General features: G+C 38.2%; 1 protein-coding gene across 4 annotated transcripts in view; it reads left to right on the top strand.

Moving 5' to 3' along the window:
- Positions 1 to 19,424, top strand: part of LOC127944921 (caskin-2) — a 48,257-nt gene that overhangs the window by 20,015 nt on the left and 8,818 nt on the right. For 3 of the 4 annotated variants that reach the window (XM_052541353.1, XM_052541344.1, XM_052541358.1), the window contains exons 4-12: positions 6,836 to 6,933; positions 7,373 to 7,518; positions 8,949 to 9,044; positions 11,899 to 12,029; positions 13,581 to 13,689; positions 13,855 to 13,963; positions 15,732 to 15,826; positions 17,417 to 17,534; positions 18,809 to 18,994. In XM_052541353.1, coding sequence (XP_052397313.1) covers positions 6,836 to 6,933; positions 7,373 to 7,518; positions 8,949 to 9,044; positions 11,899 to 12,029; positions 13,581 to 13,689; positions 13,855 to 13,963; positions 15,732 to 15,826; positions 17,417 to 17,534; positions 18,809 to 18,994 — 1,088 coding nt within the window. The remainder of the gene's footprint in view (positions 1 to 6,835; positions 6,934 to 7,372; positions 7,519 to 8,948; positions 9,045 to 11,898; positions 12,030 to 13,580; positions 13,690 to 13,854; positions 13,964 to 15,731; positions 15,827 to 17,416; positions 17,535 to 18,808; positions 18,995 to 19,424) is intronic. The other variant, XM_052541367.1, reaches the window with a different exon arrangement.

Raw genomic sequence — 19,424 nt, 5'->3', positions numbered from 1 at the left:
GACCTCATATATTAAAGTCGAGACTCTGGTGACATTTAGGTGCTTGTTTTTGGGTGGCCCACCACCTATCTGTCCTCAAGAAGAGAAAGGGGTGGGCCAGTTGAGGGGTCAGAGATGGCCATTCGCAGATAAGGACCATAACAAATTAGATGGGAGTGTTTGCCAAGCACCGAACAGCCATTATTGAGGCCGGATGGGGAAGGCAAGAGAAAAACAGGGAATGATGGATGGAGGTTCATGGGAGTTGTTGAGTGCTGGTGTGAAAAAACCACTATATGGCATTGAAGCACTTTAAATAGATCACAAAAATATCCAAGATAAACTCTCGAGTTAGATTGGCTGACGGTCCACTCTTAGTTTGAACATGATGCATCAGTCACATAGTTTTAGTTTGTTTTGCTAAGTTGACATGGTATCTACTGACCCGGGTTTTGTTATATAACATCCCTATTTAATGGAAACTTACTGACGGAAGAGGAAAACAGGATGTAGTTGAGCTCAGCTCGGTCAGAGTGAATGTAACTCAATCATGCAAAAAGTTGTATCACTTATTAATGGGAATAATATATATATTTTTTTTTGTCAGATACACCCATCTAAGGGATGTTGTAGTTGCAACACTGTTAGGAAAGCCTTGTTTCTGCATGCCATCTAATGATGACCTCAGCGTGCATCATAAGCTTGTACATTTGATTGTTAAAGATTTGTATACTTCTGCATGCCCAGGTCCATAAAGGAGAAAAATGAAATGTGGGGTCGGGGTTTTTAGCAAATAATAATGGTGTAACTTTGAAGGTTTTGCTTGTCTGTGAGACAAATTAGTATTTGAGCTGCCTTTGACTTTCTGGGGAACTGTTGGGATTTGTAAGGGGGGCGTTTCCATGGCAAACGTCCTGGAATGTTTGTGTGAATGGCAAGGCCGGTGTGAGAGGGACTCTTTGGAGCCCTGTCCTTTGTCCACCGAGGGCAGTGCTGCCAGGACGCATCAAATCCATCCTGACATCCCGAGAAATGAAGGCGAGAGTGGACAGGGCTTGTAACACAAGACCCTCACTGAGTTCTGGGAACTTTTCCAAATTGTGTGTTTGTGGGTAAATCAACAACTGCTCAGTATCTCTGTGGGCAGCCACCGGACTGTCTGACCCGCTCTTGATATTTCCTGGGGTGCAAAACTGTGTTTTTGTCTGGTATGATGGCAAACACAGCCAACTCGTGCTGCTGAAGAACATGATAATATTCAAATTAACTGAACAAGTTTCACTGTATTTCTAATTATTACAGTAACACTACACTTTTTCATTTTCCAACTCCCCTAGAGTTAAACTGTTGAGTTTTACCGGTTTTTAATCCATTCAGTCAATCTCCAGGACTGACGGTAGCACTTTTAGCTTAGCTTAGCATAGATCATTGAATCTGATTAGACCATTAGCATCTCACTCAAAAATGACCAAAGAGTTTCTATATCTTTCCTATTTAAAACTTGACTCTTCTGTAGTTACATTTGGTACTAAGACTGACGGGAAATGAAAAGTTGTGATTTTCTAGGCCGATATGGCTAGGAACTATACTCTCATTCTGGCGTAATAATCCAGAAACTTTGCTGCCATACCACCGGTGCAGCAGGAGCAGTGATATTATGCAGTGCCTGAAAATAGTCCCCAGCATTGAGATTATAGTTCCTAGCCATACTGACCTAAAATCACAACTTTCCATTTTCTGTCAGCCTAAGTATACAATGCACACAACTACAGAAGAGTCTAGTGGTCGACCGATATGTGTTTTTTGATAGCTGATGCTGATATCTTGGAATGCAGGGGACTGATTACCAATACACATTTTTTTACAATAATTTTTATTAATATTTAAGAAATTTGAAATAATTTGACAATGGATTAAAAAAAATGTGTACTTTAGATGACAGTATTTTTCACAAATAAATAAATATTTAATACAATTATAATATAAAAAAGTAAACACTGTAACCAACAGGGCACTCAGTATTCTGGGAAGTTTGTGTGCATTTGGAATCATATTTTTCAAATAAAGTCAGGGTAACCCTAATTTTACATACAGCACACGGTAAAAAAAAAAAATGACATGAATATGACAGTGGGCAAATGCATAAAGTGCAGCATAATTTGAAATCACGAGTTTAAAGTTTAAAGCATTCAATTTTGACCATTACGCAGAGAACACTTGATCATGCTGGATAAAAATGCACACTTCACCTGGATTTGACTGAGTTTGCAAGTTTTGTAAAATTAAATGTTCATTAGTCATTCAAAGATTTCTTTAAATTATATAAATGCTTAATGCTGACGGCAAACGAGAAAGTATTATAATGTTTGCCTTTCTATTACTAATAGGCCTTATATAAAACAAATAGTTAAAATATTTTCTGTATACATTTCTTTGTTTAACCGTTCTATCTGATTATTAAACCGACTTCTATTCGTATTAGACAGAACTGTTAACGAACAAGAAAGAGAATGTGAGCACTCTGTGCGCAGTCAAAATAAAAGTCCCGCCTCGAACACATCGGCCAAGCAGAAAAACTTATCGGCTGATGCCGATATGTTAAAAATACCAAATATCGCCCGATATATCGGCCTTGGCGATATATCGATCGACTACTAGAAGAGTCAAGTGTTAAATAGGAAACATATAATTCTTTGGTCAGTGTTTACGATCTTATCAGATTCAATGTTCTATGCTAAGTTAAGCGAAAAAAGCTACCGCCAGAAACGGAGATGGGCTGAATGGATTCGGAAATGGTAAAACACAACTGTTTAACTCTAGGGGAGCTGGAAAATTTGCCTATTTTCAAAAAGAGTGGAGTGTTCCTTTAAGTACAGTAATTAAGGCTTAATGATATTTAATTGTTGCTGAATATTTCGAAACTGCTTTAGGAAATACCTGTACTAACATATTCCCTAAAATGTCTATTGTAGGCAAGGCTCAACAATAAGGATGGCCCAAGGCCAGATCACACTACTCACACTTGTCCTGTCGTGCCAGTGTGGTCACAAAATATTGTTTACATTTTATGGCATTATGTCAGGTTTTTTTGGGTTGAAAAATTGAACACTTAATTTAATGATTTAAATGTATTTATTTTTTAATATATTTCTACTTTTAACACATCTATATAAGAAGTTTAATTTAGGTTTAATTACATGTAAGTTAAAACCCATGCTATAATGTTTGAGGAATGGGCTGAACTATAAATAATTATTTGCTGAAAATCTTAGCATCTGATCTAGCTCTCCATTGGCACATTCAAGAGAGAAGTAGCAATACACACTTTTGGTGGTTTTGGATAACTCACTGTATTTATGTAATAACTTGCCAGAACAGGTATTTTGACGTGTGTGTGTGTGTGTGTGTGTGTTTGTAAATGAAGCATTGAAAACTAAAATCAATTACTCGTACAGCCCTAGTATGTGCCTCCAAATCATCAGTGTCTAGTATTTGGATATGATTGAGGTAGTGTGAATTTTATCCCAGTTCCCTGATTAAATGGTGTCTTCTCCAGGTTCAGTGTAGTGATAAAGAGACAATCTGTCTTTATGACAGTTCATCTCTCCTCACAGCTCCCAGTTTCTTTTAGTTTTTTTCCCTAAAAAGCTGATGGAAGTGTGTGTAGAAGTGTTGAAGAGAAGAGTACCATCACCTTCGCAGGAGAGAGAGCTCTTTCACAACACGGGTTTCTTTCAGCATCTACACCCCCTCGCAGGACTTGAAGTGTGGCCATCAGCAGGTCAGGTAGAGCTGCAAAGAAAGACAGCACAAAGGAGTGATTGTAACACATACCCAAGAGCCCCACACCTCAAACCCAAACCCACATGGAATATGCAGACCTTTCATGCACTGTTATTGGGATGACATCCATACTTCTTTAGAATGCATATAGAGTGCGTTATCAAATAAATGCTTGTTATCCAATGACCCCCATGATGGGGGATTCAATTCTGCGGAAAAATGAGTTGTGTGGGCACAGGTCCTGTGCGGGCCTGCCTCATAACACAGATATAGGGACTATACTGACTCTTTTCCCCTCCTCAAACACTAATGTCCTAGTTGTGAGGGTGATGAGTTAAAAAAAGTGATGTTATGCCTATTGCTTTGTGCCATGGAGCCTCCGGCAGTCTCCATTTCTTGCCTTAACCTGCCCTCTTGTTGAAGTGCCATGGAATGTTCTCCAATTTTTTTTTAGTATAATTAATTTGACTTTAATAGAATCTTTTTACTGGCAAACTACCAAGATCAGTGGAATTTATTTCTGGAACTTTTGTACAAAGTTCTAATATAAAACAAGTACAAGGATTGTCTCTTCGGAGCAAGGGCCTTGCTGAGATCAAATCGGCCAACTTCTGGTTTCTAGTCCTGAGATTTAACCACTATGCCACATTTATTTGCAGACCTTCACAGCTGTGATGCCATTTCTCATGAGTGTCAGGAGCGTCCAGTGTGAAGACACTTATGCATCAAGCTGATTTACATCAGAACGCATCTGCTAAGCATGGCAAACTTTGTGTTTTTTGTGATTCATTACAATGTGAAAGTTTGACACCAGCTCGTGATTCCGAGGGTTGGAAGACCTTGCAGTTCCAGCTCTTCAAATGCATGGTCGGCAAAATGTTTGCCCAGCTGGAGTCTCAAACTGAGCCTTCATATTTATCCAGTCTGATGCATTTCCGCTCTACTTGTCTATGTTGTCCCATTTCACATCTAATAGACACAGCAGTCAGCTCTGAGAATGTAGTCTGAGGCCCATGAGTTCAGAAAATAAACAGCTCTACTGGCTTACCCCATATGGATTGAGTAAAATCATCTGACCCTCAGCTTTTCATGTGATAAAATGCTGAGCCAAAATACCTGCACTACAAAATAGACCACAAAAGATGTTCTTGATAAGATGAGTCAGGCATGTTGTGGGTTAAAATCCAGGAATAGGCACTGCAGATACTAGATACAGATACAAATTTCCAAGAGAAATCTTCTCAGATCTTCTGAGCTGCCAATATAGTTGGCTATTTAAGGCATCGTAGCTACTCAGGACAAAATGTCTGTTCTCAGAAATTGGTAGCATGATTTCTCTGCCTGTTTAAGATGCATTTGTTTGAAAGAATTCTAAAGCAGCATTGCAGGTATTCTTCACAAAGATGGCAATCATTGAAACTGCAAGGAACATCTATCCCCATTGGCAAACAAACACTTGAGACTTCTAGAATGTTCCAAAATGGTCCTTTACGAGGTTCTGGTAGAATGCTGAAAGCCTAACTGAAAATATCAAACAAGTTTAATATCCTCCGACTGAAAGGAAACATAATCTGAAGCAAAAAAAATAAAAAATCAGCCTGTGGCTATCATACACTAGACAGTTTTCTATTAATTCTGTCAACTCTTACTGCCCCAAATCTGCAGACTGGCTCTGATTTTTGCCAAATAGCATTGACTTGTCCAGGCTGCAAATCAGCTCAAAAGTTGTGTAGTGTAGGTAGGGTTTACCGGAAATGTTCTGCCCCTTTACAACCCGAAGTGTTGGTGATTAGAAAGGCAGCTCACTAGGTTTAACTAATTTACCCTTCATACATAAGAGAAAGAGTTGTTTTCTTAGTTTTACTGGATGCTTTCATGCACCCTGATCAAATTATCCTTAAAGGAATACTCCACTTTTTTTGAAAATAAACACATTTTCCAACTCCCCTAGAGTCAAAAAGTTGAGGTTTACAGTTTTTGAATTCATTTAGCCGATCTCCGGGTAGCATTTTTAGCTTAGCTTAGCATAGATCATTGAATCTGATTAGACCGTTAGCATCTCACTCAAAAATGACCAAAAAGTTTATATATTTTTCCTATTTAAAAATTTACTCTTCTATAGTTGCATCGTGTACTAAGACTGACGGGAAAATGAAATGTTTTCTAGGCCGATATGACTGGGAATACTCTCATTCAGGCGTAATAATTAAGGATAAATAACTTTGTTGCTATATAATTACTGAAATTTGAAAACTGTAAAACTCAACTGTTTAACTCTAGGGAAGTTTATTTTAAAAAAAGTGGAGTGTTCAAGGAATGGCTGGAAAAATGCACTACAGTGCAATTTGGCTCGTTCTTTATGAGGCCACTTGTGCCTCAAGTGACTGTTTCCTCTTCTTAAGTAATACGTTTGCAGTAATGGCTGTCAGTGAGAACTTTACTAAGAAAAACATTTTGGAAGGAGATTTTCGTCTGGGACGTCTGAAGCATTTGAGGGGGGTGTTCGAAGACAGGTCTGTGACTCACCTGGAGGAGGTCTTGCTTTGATTTCGGCATGTCCTAACGAAATACATCCACCCCAGACAAGTAGCATTTTCATTTGTCATACTTCTGTAAACATCAGACCATACAAGGGTGTCTGTGCCCAGAGGACACTTATTTTTTGTTGCCTGAGCTTGTACTGAGAAGAATATGTCTCCCCCTTATCGCCCTCAGTTTCTTTTTTTATTCGCCTCATGAAACCTTGTAAATTTCAGACTTTAGTCTCTAATTGCGCCACAGCTTGAGCAACACGAGGCACTTTTACAAGCCTTTGGTTTTTTGGCAATCTCACATGTACTGGGATTTGTATTTTTCCATTCCCTTAATGACCACACATGGCCTCAAGTGGGGAATGATGAAAGTGTAACTGTGTGCTCTGGTATCAAATTAAACTGATAAAAGTTATTGAGTGGCTTCTTTATTTGGCTGTAGCCTGCATCTTTCCCAAAAGTACTGTTCTTCAGTTGTCAAAAGTTGCTTTTTCCACCATTTTCTCGTTCTCTTTAAAGTTTTCTGTTTTGCTCCCACTCAGGTTTTCAGTGTTGCATCATGCATCTCTCACGGGGACTACAGAGTTGCTCTCTCTGCTGCTGGAAGCTCAGGCTGTTGTGGACATCAAGGATAGCAATGGTACGAACTGCCTCCTCATTAGCTTCAGCTCTACATTGAGTAAAAATATCAACTGGTTGTGATTAACTTGCATATTAATCCAGGACCTGAAAGAAGACCTCAGCCTTTCTTTCTATTTCTGTTTTCTTTATTTCTGCACTCAAAAATGAAAATGATATCATCATTTACTCAACACTGTCAACTGCTTTGAATTAAACTCCTAAGCAATTTCTTAATTTAAATGCATTGGTATTAAGGTAGTAAAGAGGTTGTAAAATAATATGATTTTAAATGTGTTGTCATATACCCAACACAGAGAGTATTTCTTGAAACATAAGATGGCATTAATTTGCATTCTAACTCATGCATTGAAATGGAGCCAATTCTTAAATTGTGTTCAGTCTTGTACAGCGCTTGCATAAATCTGTGTCAAAGATTTAATGAATGTTTTGCTCTGCAGGCATGCGGCCGCTGCATTACGCAGCATGGCAGGGTAAAGCTGACTCAGTGCTCATGCTGCTGAGATCTGGGGCTGCCGTTAACAACGCTTCTCACGACGGGCAGATTCCCCTGCACCTGGCTGCTCAGTATGGACACTATGAGGTGGTGCGTATCTTTCCCAATCGTATACCTGGAGCCTCTTTAGCATTGCACATTTAGCATGTTTCCTTAATCAAACACACCTGATTCAACTCAGCAGCTAAATGTAGAGACTCCAAGACCTGGAATGTGTGTCAGACAAAGGGGACATGCAAAATGTGAACCAGTGCATTAGACCACACTCAGATCTATGGAAGCCCGTTTCTGCCACTGAATGATAAAAAAAGGTTATAACGACTGTTTATCTTACAATTCTGACATTTTTACACAGAATTGTGAGTTATAAAATAAATTCAGCATTTTTTTCTCGTGAAATAGACTCACAATTGCGAGATAAACCCACAATTTTGACTTTTTTTTTTCTTAACAATTGCGTGTTTATATCAAGTCAAGTCAAGTCTGCTTTATTGTCAATTCTTCCACATGTACAGCACATACATACAGAGAATCAAAATTGTGTTACTCTCAAGACCCCCGGTGCATACAGATAACACTAACAGTAGACCCTAAAAACCTAGATCAAATATAAAATATAAAATACAACTATAAAATAAGGCATGTAAAAAAAAAAAAAGGTTAAATAAAGCCGCGCAAGGCACATGGCAGATAGAGTGCAAACCAGTGAAGTGAACAAACAGTGCAGATAAAAAGAAAAAAGATTGTGGTGCAAAAAAAAGCTTATTCAGTTTGATTAAAGTGACAAAAGGCTGAAAGAGCAGTTATTGAAGAGGTAGTTGAATGAGGTAGTGAGCAGTCCAATGCTGCACAAAGTGACTGGTGCAGGTCATCGTATGTTATTGGTGGGGTGGGGGGTGGGGGGGTGTTAGTACCTGGGAATGTGGGATTCGAATTCTGAATTACTTCTTGCAATTCAGATTTTTTTCCTCGCAATTTTGACTTTTTTCAGCAATTGGGAGATAAAAAGTCGCAAATACCTTTTTTATTCTGTGGCAGAAATGGACTTCTATACAGATGCTTCAAAACAGATTGCTGTGAACAAACATGTCACACATGCTCCTGAACAAAGAGCAGAGCAGTTTAGCACCGTGGCTTAAATGGGCCTGTTTGACAATGTTAATGACAATGTTTTATTTTTAAATCATTACACATTTACTCTGTTTATAAATTTGGTTCCAAAGGGCCCCCTGGGGAGACTGGCCAGACCATCCCTGTTTGAGAAAGTGTAGTTTGGATACATCCCCTGTGTGAATCATTTTACATAACCTCTTTGAAATGCAAAGAAATATAATATATGCATTGGAACATTAACAAGTGGCCCCAGATGTGTGTTTATTAGTGATGGATCAGAGATAATCTATTTATCTAGATCTAGATAATCGAATAATTTTCAGTCTCATGTCACACGTATTGACTAACAAGTTGGTATCAAAACATCATTCTTCAGTTCTCTCTTTCTCTCTCTCTCTGTTTATCAGTCTGAGATGTTGTTGCAGCACCAGTCGAACCCGTGCATTCTGAACAAGGCCAAGAAGACTCCTCTGGATCTGGCCTGTGAGTTTGGCCGAGTGAAGGTCAGTGAGCTCATCTCTGTAGGGACTCATCAGTGTTTCAGTACTAGTGTGTTTGTGCTCATTCTTCATGTGAGATGTCATTCATTACACGATTTCATAAATTACATCGGATGTGTGGGTAATTTCACAAAATCTGATAAGAACATGTCCAAAGAGAGATAATAAGAAATTTTGCTTAAAGAAAATATGAGACAAAATGATTAATTTGTGGCATTAAAGGCTAAATTCATGTTAAACTCATTCTAATTGTGATTGTCTTTACAGCATTTTGCTGTATTATAGCAAAAACAATAACTTTTTTCTTTTTAATCAACATAAAGGCAGTGCAAAAACAATTTTTTATAAATATTTTCATGAGTATACATGATTATATTAATCACAAATAATCACACATGAGTACTCAGAAAATCCTCCAGGTGTAAATGTAAAAACATGATGAATAAAACATTGAATGAACATTAAAATGGACAGAAGTCAGTTATAGTTTCTTGAATTTGATATAATTGAAGATCTATCACTAGATGATAAAACTAGATGATTTGTTAGTAATTAATTTTACTAAACTTGCTACACTTCACAATTAAAAAAATATAAAACAATATCTTAAACGTTATCAAACACCCAGTATAATCTAAAATGTATAATTTAAATAATTTAATTATAATAAAAAAAAATGTTCTTTGCTCAAATGAGAATATTTGCGTGGAAATTATACTTAGTTATCATGAAAATAATATTACAATGCAAAAAAAACAAGAAAAAAAAAACAAGTGATGATTTTGTATGCTACAAAAGTCTCATCTCCCTCTCCTCTGCCCTGACTGTGATTTGTTTTCCCGTCTGTCTTTGTGTGTCATTGATTTACCAGGTGAATAAGAGCTCAGATTTCAGTAGCTGTTTTGTTTTACGTGTTCTCGCACACACAGGCCCAGTGGTGTGTGATTTCACTGCTGCTGTGTATTTAGGTCTTCTGGAGGTGTGTTTAAAGGCAGTGTGCGTATGTGTGGTATTTAATCAGCTGCTGTATGAAGGTATCAGGGTGCGGCTGAAGCAACTGGATAAAGTCTTTCTTTCTCGTCCTATGTGTGTGCTGACGTGGAAGACATCCACTCAGTACTGTCTGCTCAGGGTGTGCCTCACCAGTGAAGCGATCTTCAGCATGATCTTCTTTAGATTGCTTTCAATAAACGCTCAATAAAGAGTCATCATGTTTATGATTACAGATAGAAATATGCTATCTTTATTCTTATCGGTCATGTTTACAAATCTAATCAGTGTTTGTAACTTTATAATTGCGGTTTTCCACTTTTCTGGACAACAGTTGAGTCACAAACCATGATGTTTTTCCATGTATGCTGGCCGTTTGACTGATTTTCATTCATCTTAGTCATTTGCCTCATTGATTTATAGTGCCCCTATTATGCCATTTCCAATTCTGCCTTTCATGCAGTGTGTAATGTAGCTGTTTGTGAATATAAACGATCAGCTAAGTTGTAAAGCAGAAGGTGCACGATAAATAAAGTTATTGTCTCCCACAAAAAAGAAGACAATGACTTCAATATCTAATCCGTGATGGCTAAATGTCGCTGGGTAATACATTTGCATAATTCCCGCCCTCAAACACGTCATTAAACTGACGACTGCTTCTCTAATCGCGGGGAATTCAACGCAGGATTTACAAAACGCTTGCTGTTGAAAGATGCTTCAGTATCCTGTTTATTTGGACCAACTGCTCCACTGAATCACAACCTGTAAGTAGGATAAATAAAAGATGTTTTTATTGTCTAAGGAGCGTTCAAAATACAGAACAATTGAAATAGGCGCATCGTTTCCAACACGTGTTGTATGCGGTAGACCAATCACAACAAACTGGGCCGTCTGACCAATCAGAGCAGAGCAGGCTCACGGAAAGGAGGGGCTTAGAGAGACTGAATCTTTGAACTGCTTGGAAAGAATAATTTGATAATCACTGGACAATCAGGTGATATTAAATGCATATTTTGAGAAAACTAAAGTGTTTTTTGACCTTGCATATATGTAATCCTGTTGTTGGAGACTCTCAGAACAATATTAGGAACCTTAAAAATGGCATAATAGGGGCACTTTATAAGAAAAAAAAAACCATTTCTGTCCACCATTAGAAACACTGTTTGCTTCACTCCACACCATCCCACGGTCCCCAGTACAAGTCTGACGCTCGCTTTCCAAACTCTACTCCGCTTTACTGACTCTACTCCAGTGGACACACGCCATGTGGCCCAGATGTTTATTAGTATGACCTCATCCTCACCTGTGAGGCCTCTGAGAGCCAACACTCACCTTCCCAAGAGCCCTCTGTGTGTGTGTGTGTGTGTGTGTGTGTGTGTGTGTGTGTGTGTTTTCATAACTCTCTCGTCTTGCCGCCTTTTCCTTTTCAGTCTCAACGCTTTCATTCAGTAATATTGCCCTCTCAGTTCAGTATTAAAACTGAACATGGCATTAGCAGAAGCGTTTGTAGCATATATTCAGATTTGTTTAACCCTTTGTTTGCTTGTGCTTTAGGAATGCAATAAAATAGTCTTAGTAATAGAGTAGCCTAATTAAGTAATTGATCAAATGCGATACAATTGGTGCAAAACAGTGCTATTTTAGAAATATTTATACACTGTTACACTATTTACTCATTTTTTGGCTTTTATTTAAATTTTAGTCTAAGTTTTAGTAATTTTGCTATGTGCTTTCGTAATGCTTGCTTATTAATTAATTTTTTATTATTTCTTCTCTCTTCGATTAATTTTAGCTTAAGTCACTTTAGTACTACACACTTCTCTTTTCTTTAAGTTCCCAATGCCAATGATCTCCTTCTCTTTTGTAGGTGGCGCAGCTGTTGTTGAGCAGTAATATGGTTGCGTCTCTGTTAGAGGGCGATCGGAGAGACGGGTCAGACTCTAACTGTAACACTCCTCTTCATCTCGCTGCACGCAACGGACACAAGGACGTCATCCGGTGAGCTCTTGAAACCCTCTTGTGTGTGTAGCACCCCTGTAGGCATCAGTCTCAGCTGTGTCAGGCTGTCCAGTCTCTCCGACGGTCATCTTCTGTTTCACTTTGTGTGTGAGTTTCACAATGCGTTTATGTGATGCTTCTCAACAAACTTGCATCACAACACGCCTGCTTGATGCTTCACAACATGCTTGTTTAACACTTCACAACACTCTTAGTCAGGGGTAGACCAGTTTGGTCCTAGTCCTGTCCTGCAGAGTTTAGCTCCAACCCTACATAAAAAAATTGTGTATTGATCCTTTTCTTTAGTAGAAAATGACAGATGCATTGGATATTATTTCATTAAAAGCTAGTCAGGTGACACCTTACCAGAGCTGTAATACTCTCTGAACCGTTTCTTTAAATATGAAGTACTCTTTGACTATAGTTGAGTAGGTTTTTGTGTTTTGAAAAAATGGGGGTTCGAGGCAAGAAAAGACTACCTGTGTCGACTGGTTTATGCTTATGCCTTTATGACCTTACTCCAAAAAAATAAAATGTGTTGCCGCATTCAAATAATAAATCATATCTGAGTGGATTAAATACTGCTGCGCCTCATTACTCTCATTTTGGTGCTTCGCTTCCTGTATCAGATCAAACTCTTTATTATAATATCGTTGAGCTCTGTTCAAAGAGATTGACAGTTTTGACAAGGACTGTGGGAGGGAATCACATGAAACGGGGGTAAAATCACATTCACACCAAAATCAAACAAAATAAATAATACACTATTAAAATTAAGTACAATAGATACAATTTGTACAATTGTGTCATTATAAAATAAATTTTGTATAAAAGCCCATTTCTGCCACATAAGAAAGAAAAATCTTTTGTAAATTGTAATGATGAGATAAAAAGTAAATAATTATGTCATTGTCAAACTTTTGTGTTGTCAATATGACGTTTATGTAATATTTCTGACTTTTTGCCATAAATCATGCTTTGGTTAATACATTTTATAATAGGTAGAATTAGGCTTCCACAGACACAGACATTCTCAATTTGTAGGGTAAAAATTTTGTTAATATTCAAATTAAACATTTTATATAATACAATGGCAGTATATTATATTTAATAGATTTATTATATAGCATTTTAGATAGGCTTATTTAAATATTGTATCAAAGTAAGGATAGTGTAGATAATTTTCACACTTGTGCAGTGTGATTTGTTTTTAGTTTGCACAGTAATGACAAGCCTGTGTGTGTGTGTGTGTGTGTGTGTGTGTGTGTGTGTGTGTGTGTGTGTGTGTGTGTGTGTGTTTACTACGGCTGTCACACTAACAGATCCCATCCTAATGCCTGGCATTTCCAGTGCAGCTCTGAAATTCCATCCAGCATTCCATTCCATCAGAGTTTCTCTGATTCCACCTGATGTGTGTGTGTGTGTGTGTAAATTCCACAAGTCTGTGTGTATTACAGGCCTTCAGTATGTAAATATAACACAGAACGCTCAAGAGTAGTAGGCTCCTGACGCCAGTCCATTCATTGAGTTTCCATCTCTCTGGGTCTCCAGGCTTCTTCTGAAAGCAGGTATTGACATCAACAGAACCACTAAAGCTGGCACAGCGCTCCATGAGGCCGCCCTCTATGGGAAGACAGAGGTAGTGCGGCTACTCCTGGATGTAAGTTCATCTGTGTTTTGGACTCGACTCTAGTGGTCGCCAACCTTTCTGACACTAAAATGACTTTATTCTAATATGTTTATGTCTTTTATCCACACTGACTGTGCTTCTGCTAATGAACAGACAGCATTTATCCAGTCTAATGTTTGTTTCATATGATGGCAGAATGGGATTGATGTCAATATCCGTAACACTTACAATCAAACAGCCCTGGACATCGTCAACCAGTTCACTGCATGCCACGCCAGCAAAGACATTAAGCAGCTCTTACGAGGTGAGATGCAATCTGACATGTATTTTAAGACTGTACTTAAGCGGTCTTGTGAACTGTAGTGTGTGTATTTGTGTCTTACAGTGTGTGTGTGTTCATACTGCATGTACACAGTATATGTATGTACATGGTGAAGTTTGTTTGTGTGTGTTTGGGAATGACCCTTCTTTGGTTTGTAAGTGGTTATGGGAGATATGTTTAATCATTTAGTAAGCAGCTGTTTAAATTTAGGATTATATAACCTGCTGCTTTCTCTGGCCAGTTCTGAGTCCATGAAAGAGACAAAAGACATCTCCTGTGTGTGTTTGTGTGCAGATGCATACCATGAATTGGTGGGGCCCTTCTGTGAAACATAAGACAGGGCCCCGCCCACAAGAGCTGATGTCATACGAGTTGTGTTCTGACACAATTTTCACAATGCAACTTGTGAGATTAACTGTACTGAACTTCCACTAAAACCAAATGGACTCTGAAGTCTAGCCTCGAACAGACTCGGTCCCCATGAATGCTCTGTTTTTGTGAACTCTATACAGTTTATATGTCAGTGTGACACATGTCTGTGATATTAACGAGTTGGTATGCACAACTTTTGACATGATCTTCATGCATTCGTAACATCTGCAGTATTTATTGCCATTTTGTAGGGATGGATATAAATAAATATTTGAAGTGAATGTCGATATGAGACACTAATTCTGCTTGTGGTGTCTTTGCACTCGGGCAGTAAACAGACAGCTCTTATCACAATGAGCACAGACAGCCCATCTGCTTTAACCAGCGCCGCTCTGTGTATGTGGGCCACCACGCTTCCCTAAACCTCTGACAGACTCATAGAGTTAATTATTGATTCATTGAGCCTGCTGTGTGTCCGTGTGTCAGCACATTCCTTTCACTGGAATAAAATCACAGAAATTACACGCTGGAGAGTTTCAGATGGCGCGACCTCACTAAACTATTTTTAGGAATATTAAGTTATACATTTTTTTGCATTTGCATGTTTATAATAATTTTGTTAAACACATTTTCATAAAAAAATATAATGGGGAAAAGTACTTGAAATTCTTTTAAGAAAATCAAGCACTATACATTACAGTAAAAGTTAAATAATTTAAAGCTGCAGTAGGTAACTTTTGTTAAAAAAAATTTTTTTTTACATATTTGTTAAACCTGTCATTATGTCCTGACAGTAGAATATGAGACAGATAATCTGTGGAAAAAAAATTAAAAATCAAGCTCCTCTGGCTCCTCCCAGTGTCCTATTACCATTTGCAGAAACTCCATTGCTCCCGGTAAAAAATAACAGAGCTGCGGTCCGTAACTATTTTTCTGTTCAAAATTTACAAAATGTATATAATAAGCGAGTACACCATGAATCCATTTTCCAGACCGTGTTTTTGGCTTGTCCTGAATCACTAGGGTGCACCTATAATAAGTGTTTATATTCGGACTATTTTAGATTGCTTCGGGTGCACCGCGGCGGAGTAACCCAGTACCTTTGTGATTCTTCATAGACATAAACAGAGAGAAGTAGTTCCGGCTACAATGTTCTTCCGCAAGACGCAAGCAGTTCTGTTTATTAACCACTAGAGCGTCAAAAGTTATCTACCGCAGCTTTAATATTATAATGGTGTTTTTTTTATATTTTTGAGCTGGACAGTTTCATGAGTTTTAACAATGTATTGTAATGTACAGTTTATGGTATCTCTCTGAACTGTGAATTTCTGGTGTTTTGATTCAACAGATATCTGTGTGTGTGTGTGTGTGTTTTCAGAAGCTACAGGAGTTCTTCAGGTCAGAGCTCTGAAAGACTTCTGGAATCTTCACGACCCCACGGCCCTCACCATACGCGCCGGTGACGTCATCACGGTACGACCACTTACATGACTCATTAAACCTCTTCAGTCAACTTTCTCTTAAAGGGCTCATATGATGTTGCCAAAAAGAACATTATTTGGTGTATTTGGTGTAATGGAATGTGTTTATGCAGTTTAAGGTTTAAAAAACACATTATTTTCCACATAATGTACACTATTTTGCTCCTCTATGCCCCGCTTTTCTGAAATGTGTTGATTTTTATGAAGCTCATCGGTCTGAAAAGCAAGGTGTGCTCTGATTGGCCAGCTATCCAGTGCATTGTGATTGGCCGAATTCCTCAAGCGTGTGACAGAAATATTACGACCCTTACCGTACTGTGATGCCGTCTCCTGGCGTGACGAGACAAAACAAGGAAAACCAGTTGCATCCATAATTACTGATTATAATGACTTATACTGTCTTTTTACGTATTGCGTTAACATAAAACCATGTCTGCATTTGTGATTGCAGAAATGACAAACAAAAAGTGTACTCTACTCTGCTTAAAACTCGTGTTTGAATCATCACTGGAAAATTCTTTAAATATAAAAACGTACTTGCAGACTGTGAGTCAAAAGAGCCAGACTGTCCTTGCAAAGTTGGAATTGCACTGGACCAGACACCGGGATTGTAGGCTACTCCTTCAGGAAAATGGTCCTCATCATCCGTAAAATGCACCTCTGAATAGTTGGGTTGAACTGTTCTGGAACAGTGTTGAAATACAACTTAACCACTGAATTCTTGTTGTGTCCTCTTTTGGAAGACCAAAGTACTTTTGCTTTCACAACAAAACACACAGCGACTCCACGACATGGCTTTCTCTTCCAACAAAGAGAATAAAAGTTACGCCTTCTTTCTTTGCATGAACATTTGGGTGGCGTTATGCAAATCTTCCCACATAGTGACATAGACAAGCCGTTTTAGGAGGGTGTGGACAAGTCTTAACTTTTATAAAGAATATCTATTTAGATCTGAAACTTTAGTCTTTGCAACTTTACAGATCTTCTTTATGCAACAAGAGCTTGTAACACTCCAAAGAGAAAGGGAAAATTGAAATCGCATCATATGACCCCTTAAAGCACTATACCAAAGCCCTGAGTACCTAGCAAGTATATTCAACTAATGGTTCAGAAGCAGTTTCACTTTAACCAAGGCCAGCTTTTTCTCTCTTTCTCCTTCAACGAGTTCTTTGTTTATCGCCTTGTAGGCCGCTAAAGATAAACTCACAATTGTTTATTTGTGAACTCAATCCAAAATACATTTTCATACAGCATTCTTTCAAAGGAAGTTGTAGGGAGAGTATGAGTACAGTTCAAGGGTCGTTTACTGGTGGGTTTAGAGATTTATTTCATCAACTGAATGTTCTCGCTGCTGTTTTGTTGTTGGGCCTGAAGCTATTATATGCTTTATGTGTTGTTTGCTTAGGGTGGGCGGCTGGGGTTATGTTATATAACTTTCAAAAGCTTTCAGATCATGGATTGTCTCTGAATTCCTGACCTCCTCCTCTGTTTTGACTGATTGTCAAGGACGTGAAAAACGGGTTGGGTTTGTAGCAGTTTGGGTGAGATCACTGTGACGTCAATGCTGTGTTGTGATTGGCAGGTGATAGAGCAGCATGTGGATGGACGCTGGAAGGGCCACATTCATGACACCCAGAGGGGAATGGACCGAATCGGCTACTTCCCTCCCTCCATAGTTGAGGTCATCAACCGACGCTCAGGTACAATAATAACCTGAATTTTAGTAGGGGTGTAATGATTAATCGATATTGATCGATACGATATTTTGCCACAAGTAAAATATCTAAATCTGTAGTATAAAGTAAAGGCACCATTCTGAACTGTCCACATTTTCACATAATGTCCGTCTATGCATTATTGCCAATGTGTGCATTCTCGCTCAAACTCATGTATCTGGACTTGAGATAAGGACTGCCCCTGCCCGAATGCACAAGGTGAAGTATAAATGATGCTCGGGATTGTTGGCGTAACATAAGTTTTCAGCGCACACATTTAAGTGCAAGCTAGCACACAGACAGCAAAGTCTAGACCGCGCAAATCCTAAATCTTTTGCTTTTTTGTGCATGTATAAATAAATATAGACAAAATTCAATCAAAATGCACGTTTTGACAAATATCCTAGTAAACACATTCGGTTAGACATATGTCTTAACTTAAACAGTTGAGAAAGAAAAGGCATATGTATCAGTATATTAAATCTGTGCTTTGTTCTTAAAGTGAAAGCAAAATAATAATACATAATGCTGTCAAAGAAAAATACAAGTGCTCACTGCTCCTGACTAAATAAGCATTGTAACATCAAAAATGATTAATCTATATTTATTTTACATGTGATTAGCATTAAATTTTATTATTTTAGACTGAGCTGAAAAACGTATGTCTTGGTTGTATTGTATTTATTTTCTGCTATTGCTTTTAATTTTGGTATCTGTAGAAAAGATTTTTAGCACTGAGCCCATAGTAGCAGCCAGAATAGTTTTTAATAGTTTATTTTCTTTATTATAAAAAAAAGGTGTAGGCCTATTTTTTTGTAGTGAATGTCCTAACTGAGGAACAGAATGTAAAAATCTCTTTTGGTTGCATTTGTGAGTTAATACGATTGAAGATGGTTGTTTAAAATAGATATATAATATCAAAATATCAATATATATCGATCGATATACTCCTGTATCGGATCGAATCGTAGATTTGTTTTTTGAGGTATCGAAAAATATACAAAAATATACAAGAACCATACAATTTACACCACCAAATTTTTGAAGCTTCACAGGCTTTATATTTTTTTGTTTGATTGATTTTATTACAGCTATTAATAACATTGTTTCCTTTATTGTATCAGTAACATTCTGACAGATATAACCTGGATGTGTCGATTTCTTCCATTCCACTGCTTCCCATGTAATAAATGTCCATCTCTAACCTCCATCCGCTTGCATTAACCCTCTGCTCCTGTCATGTGTGTGTTGTCCTGTAGGGGGCACCCTGTCACGACACGCCTCTCTGCCCACCCATAGGCAGCAACTGCCCTCCAGGTCCGCCCTCAGTCCCAGCTTGAATCTGAGCGGGGGCGGGACCTCTCAAACTGACGACTCCTACACTCTGTACAACACTAACCCACACCTGGTCCTCCCCCACGCCAACGGTCTGAGCACCAACCCAGGTATACACACTCGTGCCCCCCTCTAATGGTGCTTTCTCACCCATTTCTACCTGGTATTAAGATGTTTTCTGTGGTCCAATCACAAATGAGACTCTTGGATTTAAAATGCCTTTCAAATGCATCTCCTTTGAACTCATCGGTTTATATTTTCAATTTCGTTACACTCTGCATCACTTTTGCGGATGTGCTGAACGCATTTTATGAATACTATTGGCAATGAGTTTGAATTGTTGTTTTGGTGCATTTTCTTACAACATCCTACAGTGTTAGGTGAGTAGGATATTTAAATGCATTCAACATCAGAAATCAGTTGGTCTGAAATCACTTTTCTGAAATCTCTAGCACACCTGTGAATGAGTACATGGGTATCCTCGCTACACATGATCTAGTACATCACACTTATATCAAGACTAATCTGTAATGATTTAGA

Source organism: Carassius gibelio, chromosome A3 (assembly GCF_023724105.1).
Source record: "Carassius gibelio isolate Cgi1373 ecotype wild population from Czech Republic chromosome A3, carGib1.2-hapl.c, whole genome shotgun sequence".
Taxonomy (NCBI): domain Eukaryota; kingdom Metazoa; phylum Chordata; class Actinopteri; order Cypriniformes; family Cyprinidae; genus Carassius; species Carassius gibelio.
This window is presented reverse-complemented; position numbering and strand designations above follow the sequence as displayed.